This window comes from Ictalurus furcatus, chromosome 14 (genome assembly GCF_023375685.1).
Source record: "Ictalurus furcatus strain D&B chromosome 14, Billie_1.0, whole genome shotgun sequence".
Lineage (NCBI taxonomy): Eukaryota > Metazoa > Chordata > Actinopteri > Siluriformes > Ictaluridae > Ictalurus > Ictalurus furcatus.
Window position 1 is genome coordinate 3,618,326 of NC_071268.1, and position 11,995 is coordinate 3,630,320.

General features: G+C 46.1%; 1 protein-coding gene across 1 annotated transcript; it reads right to left on the minus strand.

Moving 5' to 3' along the window:
- Positions 1-555: 555 nt before the first annotated feature.
- Positions 556-11,277, minus strand: caprin2 (caprin family member 2). The gene is made up of 20 exons (XM_053642085.1): positions 10,309-11,277; positions 10,162-10,224; positions 9,989-10,075; positions 9,671-9,906; positions 9,239-9,321; positions 8,418-8,555; positions 8,292-8,335; positions 7,927-8,181; positions 7,793-7,834; positions 7,569-7,703; positions 6,357-6,438; positions 6,122-6,171; positions 4,333-4,446; positions 4,136-4,225; positions 3,470-3,595; positions 3,191-3,362; positions 2,823-3,008; positions 2,129-2,226; positions 1,989-2,055; positions 556-1,880 (listed from the first exon to the last, which is right to left on the minus strand). The coding sequence occupies exons 1-20, from the start codon at positions 10,624-10,626 to the stop codon at positions 1,327-1,329; spliced, it is 2,940 nt and encodes a 979-aa protein (XP_053498060.1). The 5' UTR covers positions 10,627-11,277; the 3' UTR covers positions 556-1,326.
- Positions 11,278-11,995: the final 718 nt, after the last annotated feature.

Sequence of the window (11,995 nt, forward strand, 5' to 3'; positions counted from 1 at the left end):
TATAAAACGTACCTCCAGCAGAAGGAAACACCACCAGCCGTTAGTGTGTCATCATCTCATGAACGTCATCTAAACAGATACGTTTTTAAAGTTCTTTCACTGAAGATTAGGATTTAAATGATGACTCACACTCATTCTCCTCCTCATCTCCCTACCAACGTGTACTTCCCAAACATACAGCGACCCGATTTTGACCCACGAGCATTAAAGCAGAAGAATCTTGATGCTGATCAGGATTGTGTTGGCTGATGGTACTGACCACAGCATGAATCACCATAGTGAAATGGTATGAGAACTACATGATCAACATGAGCAGAAGGGTCTTTGCAGGACCTTTGGAGACAAGTCACCAAATTATTATTTTTTTTTTTATTATAAAAAGCTCCTCAGGTCCACCACGTTAAAAGTTAGTAAATAATTGGGATGATAAAATATGTACTAGAAACGTCATTGTAGACATTGCTACAAGGAAGAAGATGAAGTGGTTAGTGTTTGATGATGCTGCCCCCTGGTGGAATTATTCACTCATTAATTATTCAACACCCCTTTTTCAAAACGTTTTTTTTTGTTTTTTAAAGAACTAAATACACACCTAAATCGATAAACGAGCCTCATTGCAGTTCATACAGTAGCTATTCGGCGTTGACACCCAACATTTTATGGCTTTCAGAACAAACCCGCGTAATCTGAGCCTTTTCACGCAAAGCCTAGGAGACTCCGAATTTGAGACCCGGTTCCACGGCTGCACCGTCCGCTTTGACGGGAGGCGACGAGAGGAGCTGCGAAAGAAAGACCGGAAACGGAGAGATTCTGCACATCATCTTTTATTGAGGCACAAAGAGGGATCATTTGGTTTGTTTGTCTGATCAGCATCTCAAGTCATCCACACACACACACACACACACACACAGCAGCCTTGTAAAGTGCTCAACATGTCCAGTGTTCAGGTAAACGACATTCGTCATTCATACATGCGATTTAAAGTGCTCAGTAACCAGAAAGAAAAGGCACAAGTAGCAGACATGGCTTCACATGTATGGCTCGAGAGGAAGGAGGGAAAGAAGGGGAGAGGAGGAGAAGAAAGAAAAAAAGAAAAAAAAAAAAAAAAGCGCCAGCATATAAATTAAGGGCATCTGCAAATTGGAAAATCCCAACCGACTTCAACTTCCTTGGAATTAGCTGACAATGTTGCTACATCCACGTAATGCTAGTGTGCAAAAAGGATGAGGGGGGATAATAAAGTGCAATGAGTGATTTAGCAGGCAGGACAACAGATCCAAAGCAGCATCCCAGTGTACGTGCCTGTAGGAGAGCTTTCTAGAAGACTTAATCTGGGTACAGCAAGAAGCCTGAAAAGGTGCTGTACTTCCAGCTGCTTCCATAGATGGCGCCGCGGTGGAGGCGCAGCCAGATATGATCGCCGACACGCAGAGGCAGCAGGGCGTGGTTGCTGGCCGTCTCGTGGTCAGGCGCACCGTCATTGGCGTACGCCGAAGCCACCACCTCATCGTTGCGCATCATGTTGATATAAAGCGGCACGCTGATGGCCAGCTTAAGGATGTGGAAAAAGAAGACGTACGTGCCTGCAGCCGGGCAGGAAAAGTGGCCAGAGGGGGCATCAAACGCGCCACCTAGATTACTGTGGAGCAGGTCGAAGGCAATGGGCTGGTCCAGAGTGCCGGGCGCCAGGTTCGTCGCACGGGCAGCTGAAAAGGCCACACGAAGCTGCGAGTATACGGGCATCATGGTGTGAGGAGGAGGAGGGCCAGTCATGGGCATCCCAGACGGCGTGATGTTGAGAGAGTCACCGTGAGCCGAGTCTATTACATACGTGCCCTCCCGGTCCGGGCTGCTCACCTGGGACGAGTCGCTCCAGCCTGCTACACACACACGAGCAAAATAAATAAATAAATAAATAAATAAATAAATAAATAAAAACACATAATTGACATACAATCCTTCCAAGTTGAGAAATAAGTAACACGTACCAACTGAGCTGCTCCTCCGAGCCGCCGTCCCTCCGGCACGTTTATGACTCGACTGGTACCCGTTTTCCTAAAGCGTAAACGGATCGTGAACGTCCGACATGAACTCGATAGCTGAGAGACCGGAGGAAGACGTCCCTTACCTGTGAGGCATAAAGAACGGATCCAGGCTCACGGTGGCTCTGGGCACCGAAGCCTCCTCCTGGGGCGTGTACGTTTACTCTGTGCACCTCATAGCCACCTGCGAAAGTCAGAGGTACACGAGTCAGACTCACAGATGGAGAGAAAAATCTCTCGTATGCATCGTTATCCAACCCAACAGCACTACCGACTACAACACCAGCTGGTAAGAAAAACGAAACCAGGGGAGACTAGACGTGGACCGATACTGGATTTCACCGATATAGATAACCGTGTCGGGAAGTACCTGCCGGTAGTTTTTAAAAATTGATACTGAATGAAAACATTGCTGAACTTTATTACAAAAAGAAACCGTACAGACTGAACCATGAAAAACTGTACTTTCTGTTAATGATTAATATTAATATATTAATTGTTAATATTAAAATAGAGACGTCAAATAATGCGTCAGTGACGGTTTTTATTTCGCCTCTAGAGGCCGCTCTCGTACTCCGACAGCGGATCCTTCTCAGACAGGCGCAACTGGGAAAAACTATCAATAGTTCCAGCCATCGGTTATCAGTACTGGTTAAATCGGTCCACCTCTAGTGGAGAAGTAAACAAAGTATATGGAAACACACAGACTGAAGAAAACCACGTAGAGAAGTCCAGAAGCAACACACAAAAAAGAAAGGAAAAAAGAAAGAAAAGAGGTACCTCTGGAAGCCCTGGGTGAGCGGAGTGAGGAGAGAGAGAGTCCTCTTGCACCGTGTGTCATACCTCTGAGTGTACTGCGGGGGTAATAATGCTGGACCAGACTAGACTGAGGAGCAGAATTTGGACCAGGAGATGAATAAACCTGACTGGTAGCACTGATATCACTTTCTGACAGGTATGCGCTCTCTGGAATGGAGGGAGAAAGAAAAGAAAAGAAAAAAAAAAAAGAAAGATGGGGACATGGAAACTATTTTCCTCTCAAAATTTTTTTTTAAAAAAATACCTGGACTAAACAAGACAAAAAGTGTTTAAGACACCAAGGGTCGAGTCAGATCTATGAAGTTAGACCGCGGTTTTGGATGCGTTACCCATCAGCAGGTCGTCTTGGGGCAGGCTGAGCTCAGGTGGCGTCTGTGTGCTCGCAGTGGAGTGGCTCAGCGTGCTCGCCGCGCTGTAGCTCAGACACACGGATCCTAAAAATCCACTTTCGTCGGTCTTCGGCTCCGAGCTCCGGGTCATAGGAACCTCGCTACTGAACACCTGTACCACGGACACAGCCTTGACTGTAGCACTTAAATAAGTCATAGATAAATGAATATATAAATAAGACGTGCAGACGTTTAACATGGCACTAATGAGACGCTCACAGAGTGCAGGCTGCTGAAGGACGCGGTGCTGGTCGCAGGTAGCGAGCGTCTGCTGGGGGGCGTGCTGAAGGTCTGCGCCAGAACAGTCGAGGGAACGTCTCCGTTAGAAAGCGGCTGCTTTCCTGCCTGTAAACACACACACACACACACACACACACACACACATCCTCATCCGACCCAGTCAGTCACAGCGACGCTAGCCAATCGTGTTCTAAAGTGAGTCAAACTACTGCACAAGAACCCTACAAATGTACATTCTGTTGATGCATAACATCGCACAGAGGAAGTTCTAGCAGTGTCTAGCCGGGGGGGGGGGGGGGGGGATGGGGGGTGTCAGGGACCTTAACTCAAGCTCAAAACAGGAATCCCATAGTGCACTCGTTTACCTAGACAGGAACGACTCCAAACCACCCCCCTGCCTTTAGAGTCATTTCTCCCGCCATAACACTATTATAATACAGAGCGACTCCACAGCTGGATTCCGCCAAGCGATGACGCAAGCATAACGTGGTGATTGTCTTTAACCGCAGGTCTAGCGCTAGAGGATCTTTATTGCACAAAACTCCTGATATTTGAGGAAATATCCGTTGAGCAGGTGCCTGGAATAATAGTAGATGGAGGGATAGATAGATGGTGTAAGGTTGAGCATGTGATGTGTACACAGACCTGTTTAGAGGTCTTGTTCTCACGAGGTACAGAGGTGCTGGGCTCTCTGCAGTAGAGAGGTGGAGAGGTGAAGCCCTCGTCTTGCTTGGCCTAGAACCAGACAGCAAATCGTTATACAAACCCGAATCGAACCCAAGCGCCGTTCTCACGGTCCTACAGCAAAGCGTAGGGTCACGGGGCTGGGGCGAGAGGCTTACACGCGGTCCGTCTTCAACGTGCAGCTTCAGGTCGGAGGTGTTCGTGACCTGGCCCCCGTTGGCCAGAGGGCTTGGGGTGTCTCCAGAAGACTGGCCATGAAGAGGAGGAGTCGACTGGTGTATGAAGGAGAAAGCAGAACGAGTGCATCAGAAACAGAATGCAAAAGACTTGCAATGAGGGGGGGATAAAAATATATAACATATATATGCAAGAAAAAGTACGTGAACCTTCTGGAATTTCATGGGTTTCTGAATAAATTGGTCATAAAATGTGATCTGATCGTCTAAGTCAAGGGTATCGACAAATGTGTCTTAAAAAAAAAAAAAAAAAAAAAACACAACAAAACATTCTGATCCTTCACGTCTTTATTGAGAACAACCAAAAAACCTCAGTGCTTGTGGGAAAAGTATGTGAACGCGTGAGTTAATGACCTGAAAACACTAACTGGAGTCAGGTTTCAGCACACCTGGAGTCTGGTTAAGAAAATGAGCTTGGAGGCGTGGACTACAGCTACTTTCACTGATAAAAACCCCTCAAACGTTTGGAGTTTGCCGTGCCTCGCCAGTAAGAGCTTTCAGAGGATCTACGATCAAGAATTGTTGATTCACATAAAGCTGGCAAGGGTCACAAAGTGATTTCAAAGACTTTAGAAGTTCACTAGTTTACAGTTAGGCAAACATTCTACAAATGGAGACACTGTGGGACTGTTGCTACTCTACCAAGGAGCGGGCGCCCGGTCAAAATGACACCAAGAGCACATCGAAGACTCAATGAGGTAAAGAAACAACCCCGAATGACAGCCGAAGATTTGAAGGCATCATTGGAACTGGCGAACATCTCTGTTCATGAGTCTGCAATACGTAAAACATTGAACGAGCAGGGTATCTACGGCAGGACACCACGAAGGAAGCCACTGCTTACTGAAAAGAACACTGCTGCACGCCTGAAGTTTGCACAAGAGCACATTGACGCTCCACAGCGGTATGGGCAAAATGTTTTGTGGACTGATGAAACTAAGATTGAACTATTTGGAAAAACCCCACAGCACTACATCTGGTGTAGAAAGGGCGCGGCATATCATGAAAACATCATCCCGACCGTAAAGTATGGTGGAGGAAACATCATGATCTGGGCCTGCTTTGCTGCATGAGGGCCTGGCCAGCTTGCAATCAGTGAGGGGAAGATGAACTCCCGAGTATATCAGACAATTCTTCAGGATAATGTGAGAATGTCTGTGCGTCTGCTGAAACTGTGTAGAAGTTGGGTGATGCGACAGGACAACGACCCAAAACACCGGAGCAAGTTCACAACAGAATTGTGAGGGGCGGAGTCAGAGCCCAGACCTCAACCCAATAGAGATGCTATGGAATGACTTGAGAGCCGTACACATGAGACGTCCGAAGAATATGACCGAGCTAAAGCGGTTCTTCCAGGAAGAACGGGATAAAACTCCTCCTGAACCATGTGCAGGTCTGATCCACAGCTACAGGAAGCACCTGGTTGAGGTTATTGCTGCCAAGAGGGGGTCAACCAGTTATTAATTCTAAGGGTTCACTTACTTTTTCCACTGCCATTTTGAATGTTGAATGAATGTGTTCAATAAAGACATGAGGGATCAGAATTTATCGTGTTATTATTTTAGACACATTATATTTGTCGATACCCCTGACTGAGATGAAGATCAGATCACATTTGATGACAAATTTAATGCAGAAAACCGTGAAATTCCAGAAGGTTCACATACTTTTTCTTGCCACTGTAAATAAATACATTAATGTTGACCCATACATTCTGCGATGGAGGCAGGACGTCAGCTGGGATTTTCTGTTCTCTCTGAGCTGTGGAATAAAAAATAAAAAAAACACACGAGTCTTAAGATTTCAGTTACACAAGGTCACCGCTCAGTCAGCTGCAGCACGTCTAGTCGTTATTCTGACGTCACTGGTATTTGCACTGTACGGCGAGAAGTTTTCCTCCAACTCCAAGAAGTTTATCACAATCAGATGATAAGTCAGAGCCTTACCCAGAGGAGCGGAGACAGGAGCCAGGCGCAGACCCCTGGATCGGTCATTACCGGGCACAGCTTCTCCGTCCAGTAAGGAGTCCTGATTGAGATTAATGACATTTTTCATCCGTTTATGGCTTTTATTAAAAACCTAAATAAATAAATAGATAGATAAATAAAACGGCTCCAGCTCAGAGAATACTGCACGTCACAGAATCCACCTGATGCTCCACAGGCCTCATTTATTAGTCTTTTAGTAAAGACTTTTATATATATATATATATATATATAAAAAAAAATTATAAAAAAAAAAAAAGGTGTAAACGTTTTCGCATAAGGCACACCAAATCATTTGCACTAGATTTACAAAAGTTTCAGAACTTTTCTAACAATCAAGTTTCATACAAGGAGAAGATGATGGAGGAGGAAGATGAAGATGAAGGAAGGGGAAGATGAAGGAAGGGGAAGAAGGAGGAGATGAAGATAAAGACGGAAGATGAAGAAGATGGAGGAGATGATAAAGAAGGAGGAGAAGATGAAGAAGAAGGAGGAGATGAAGATAAAGAAGGAGGAGAAGATGAAGAAGAAGGAGGAGGAGATGAAGATAAAGAAGGAAGATGAAGATGGAGAAGATGAAGATGGAGGAGATGAAGATAAGGAAGATGAAGATGGAGAAGATGAAGATAAAGAAGGAAGATGAAGATGGAGAAGATGAAGATAAAGAAGGAAGATGAAGATGGAGAAGATGAAGATAAAGAAGGAAGATGAAGATGGAGATGAAGATGAAGATAAAGAAGATGGAGGAGATGAAGATGGAGATGAAGATGAAGATAAAGAAGGAGGAGAAGATGAAGATGGAGATGAAGATAAAGAAGGAGGAGAAGATGAAGATGGAGATGAAGATAAAGAAGGAGGAGAAGATGAAGATGGAGATGAAGATGAAGATAAAGAAGGAGGAGAAGATGAAGAAGGAGATGAAGATGAAGATAAAGAAGGAGGAGAAGATGAAGGAGATGAAGATGAAGATAAAGAAGGAGGAGAAGATGAAGAAGGAGATGAAGATAAAGAAGGAGGAGAAGATGAAGATGAAGATGAAGATAAAGAAGGAGGAGAAGATGAAGAAGATGGAGATGAAGATGAAGATAAAGAAGGAGGAGAAGATGAAGAAGATGGAGATGAAGATGAAGATAAAGAAGGAGGAGAAGATTAAGAGCTACTGCTGATCTGAACCTGAATAAAGCTGAAGGAGCCCGTGATCTGGTCCATCAGGTGATCCAGCTGTTGTCTGCGCAAGGCCGGATCTTTAGCCAGAGAGGACGGAGAGTTAAACACCTCCACAGGTACAGGCTTCTTAACCTCACCATCCTATTGGAACAGAGGATGAGCTTGTACCAGCAAAACAAAGATCAATAAAATAATAAAAATCCGAGCACCAAGCAGAGGGACACACTTACAGATCTGGAGCCCTGGCTTCCTTTATTTTTCCTCGGACTTTTCTAAGTAGCAAACAAACAGGTCATCAGGTTTAAATTCACGTGATCTGGCAACCAAGTGGCCGTTTCTACACGTTAGGACATTAAAGTTCAACCTGTTTGGTCTCCACAGCAGACTTCATAGTGACCATGGTTTTGGGGATGAATCCCGCTGCTCCTTTCCAAGGCTTCGGTAAGGTCATTTTGGAGGACGCTGGCGGATCGGAAAACTCCATATCCCAAGAGTCCGGTGGTTCCTGTTCCTTCAGGGCCAAGAAGTCTGCCTTCCAGTTCGGTGGCTGCACCGTCGTCTCCGCGCCCTGCCCGGGCCCGGCGAGGTCGCGCGCCGTCTTGTAGTGTCTGTTTAAAAACTGGCATCATTCTAAAGTTACTGACGCGCTTCAGCGCAAAGAACAGATTTATTACGTTAGAGTTGTGCTCCGGCAACGCAAAGCAGCTCGCTCTAGTTCGTTCTTCCTACCTGCCTTGAAGCCACAACGTCGATGGATTTCAAACTGACCGCCGCTGCAACGGAAAGAGACCAGATCACGCAAAACGACACGTCAAGACGCTCGTATGCTACTGTACCGCACGTCACGAGCCTCACCGGGTAAGGCGCTCGGTGTAGATGAAGCATCGGGTTTTTGTTCCTCGTCGTCCTTCTTCGGATCTTTTTTAGGCTCTGGGATGTGATCGAACAAACCCGAGTCCACCAGTCTGAGCAGCTTCTCCTTCAGGGATTTATCTTGTGGAGAGACATGCACGTATTTCAAATAAATAAATAAATACATACATAACATGCATAAATAACATTTAAGCCGTGAGCTGATGCATAAAGAACCTAGACAGTGAACGGTAAGGAAGAGTGGATCTTTGACGCATCAAGAAATCACGGCGTTCCATGAATCGACTGTGCTCTACAGAATTATTGGCACCCTTCGTACAAATGAGCAAAACCATTACGCAGAATGATCAAACTTTTGTTCGGTTTCAGAGTCCTTTAACCACATTCCGTTTCCCTGGGGTATGAATATAAAGCTGCACACGTGTAAAAATAAATAAATAAATAAATATAATATAATATAATATAATATAATATAATATAATATAATATAATAATAATACTGTTAGTCGTCAGGGACTGTGGGAAAACGCAAACAACTTTCCCAAAAAAGGAGACCTGCACAAATCAGGAAATAAATATAATCAAGTACATAACGCCATTAAAATACCATCAGGCACAATAACGTTTCACCTGAACCAAGAGTCCATACGACACGCGCAGACATTCAGCATGGAGGAACGGACAAAAGATCCCTCTTTAAACGACATTACAGGCTAAAGTGCAGTTACTCCCCCTAAACGAGAAAACTGCAGCTCATTTTCCATGAAGGTTGTCGTCATGGTAACGATGAAGTGTGAACGCACATGTCGAGCCAGCAACTGGTTTGTCTGTGCCATCCAGTAGGTCCTGGTAAACAATAGAGGCCTGTTCCATCTGAGCCGCTAAACTGCGGGGACAAAGACAGACACCGCTATAAACGTGCTGACAGACGACCAATCATGACGTTCCTCATTCATTTAACCAAAGCTAGATATTCATTTCGTTATTCATTTTAAAACAGTAAACTCTCTACAGCAGGGGTGTCCAAACTCGGTCCTGGAGGCCCACTGTCCCGTAGAGCTTAGCTTCAACTCATCTCCACACCTGGCGTGCCTAGCAAGACCTCCATTAGCCGTTTCAGATTTAATTGGGGGTTAGGAGATAACTGTGCAGGACAGTGGCCCTCCAGGAGCAGGATTGGACACCGCTGCTCTGCAGCCATCAAACCTGGTCACGGTTTCGCTCCTTGCACAAACCTCACGCGCTCGTCCCTCTTGTAAGCCAACGACGAAGCCAGGTTCAGCAGCTTCTCCACTTCCTGCGTCGTCACGTAGCGAGCGCGCTCGCACGCGTCCAAGGTTTTCCTGACGTCGTCTCTCTGGAGACTGCGGAGGACATACTGCACCTGCAGCATCATACTCAGACGCCTCTGCTCGGTCTCCGCCCTCTGAACCTGCTCGTTCCGCATAGCGATCCTCTGGGCCTTCAACAGCTAATCAAAGACACGTTTGTACTAAGGACATTGACGGGAAAGCCAAGTGTCTGCTTTAAAAAGAACAGGAGCCGTTCCTTACATCCTGAGTGAGGGCACAAAGGGTCGTCTGCAACTCTCGGGCAAACTTCAGATTGTGAACCACTTCTTCGTACCTCCCTACCGCATCCTGGAACAGGAGCAGAAATTGGTTTATCGCCATATAAAAAAAATAATCTAATTTTTTCCAGAACATTTCAAGTAGAGAATAATCACCATTTGGTCTGGATTCAGCGTGTCCCCGTTCTTTAGCCGCGTTTGGTAGCCTTCCAGCTTGAGCTGCACACGTTTTAAACATGGACACAATTTCAGCAACATGTATTAGGAAGTCGGAAGGATCTAACGAGTTTATGATGCAAAGACCTTCTTTTTCTCAATGTTGCGGATCTTGTGCCGGAGGCAGATGAGCCCGTCCTCGATGTAGGTCTCGTACCCGTGGTAGACGCTGGCCGAGGGATTCAGGGCGAGCTGCAGGGACGTGAAAGCGTGAGGAGGAGAGGGAGTGCTCGGGCCGACATCCGGCCCGGCGTCCCTGTCCTCCACCGACTCCGCGAGCGCCGTGGCGTCCGAGGCTTGATTCGGGAACAGCTGAACCATGGTGCTCGTCTCTCTGAAAAGCAGAAGGAGGAAGAGGAGGAGGAGGAGGAGGAAGAGGAGACGTGATGATGGATCGTGCTGCATGCAAGAGGAACTTCTTAAAAACCAAAACAAAACAAAGTCAGGCAGACCTCGAAAAGCTCTCAGGGCTCTCCAGCCTGTCCGGTTTGAACTTGTGTACTATCGCTCCTCAGTGACAGCACACTTAATGAAAACCCAGACTGTGCATAAATAATGGCACACAGACAAACAGCTATTGAGAAATAATGCAACCTTTTATCCACACATCATGCGTGTTAAACCAGAGCTTGCTCGCTCATTCATGCAGGACAGTTAGGAGTGTGTGCGGGGGACACAGGAACTTTCTGTGCCTCTGACTAAGCAAAAAAAAAAAAAAAGTGTGCAGAATCAAAATGCACAACAGTCCACAGTGCCACCGCCCAGTGTGAAGCGCGCGCGCGCGCGCACACACACACACACACACACACACACACACACACATCACCTGAGCACCATCACAAACAACGTACAGATAAAAGCATTGACTGACCTCACGCGCCTCTGGTGCTGTGACTGCAGCCTTTCAGCTCTGAGAGCCGCAGAGAAAAAGACCGGAAACGAGCTTAATGACCTGAGAAACCGGAAAGAGGAATACAGCAGTTATTGAAAGGGAGGCCAAGCATGTGGCTCCGCTCACCTTTTTATGCACTCTCATCAGGGCAATCTGGGCAGCTGCGAAGGCAATCATGACGTCATGACGCTAATGGGAGCCGTGCGCGACAGCCACAGTGCGCCATGTGGAGAGCCAACAGGGACAAGACGCACGGAGAAAAAACCCCGACATCCTCACCAGGGATGTACAGCAACTGACTATCCATACGCTCTCTTCTGACTGAACCGATAATGCCTTTTAAACAGACAAACAAGAATCCTATAATAACCCGAAACTAGCATGTAAACAGCGATTATTGATCACCTTAATCCGACTAAAATCATACTCGAAGTAAACACAAATCGGATTAAGACGTGTGGAGTATTCCTGTCATAGTCAAAGTGCGTTATAGACATGGAAACACCTTAATCACACTATTAACATCATCTGGGAGTAATTTTACAGCATTTTGCGACAGGACACGTACACACACGGGAGCGCTCAACTGTTTGACGGCAAACAAGAGAGCACGGCTGCGTCCCAAACCGCGTGCTCACCTGCTACTGTATATAATAGGCGAAATACATGTATTTAGGTAGGTTACGCGGTTTGGGACGCAGCCCACGGCTTCAGCAAGTCGTCTATTTGCACGTATAGCATGACAAATAATTAACCGCACTTGAAGCGTTCGTAAAATTAAAAACGAATCACCCAAAACTGTATACGGTCCCATAACGAAGACCGACCGTATGGGGTGAGGCGTAATGACGTGTGCTGTTAATCGAGCTGCGTTCTATAACA

Excerpts from the sequence above, each read along its gene's own strand:
- caprin2 (XM_053642085.1), bottom strand. The coding sequence starts at position 10,626 with ATGCAGCACGATCCATCATCACGTCTCCTCTTCCTCCTCCTCCTCCTC. Across the intron at positions 4,447-6,121 it reads TCCTGCCTCCATCGCAGAAT|TCGACTCCTCCTCTTCATGG; the intron begins GTATGGGTCAAC and ends TTCATACACCAG. Across the intron at positions 2,227-2,822 it reads CTCACCCAGGGCTTCCAGAG|GTGGCTATGAGGTGCACAGA; the intron begins GTACCTCTTTTC and ends TGACTTTCGCAG.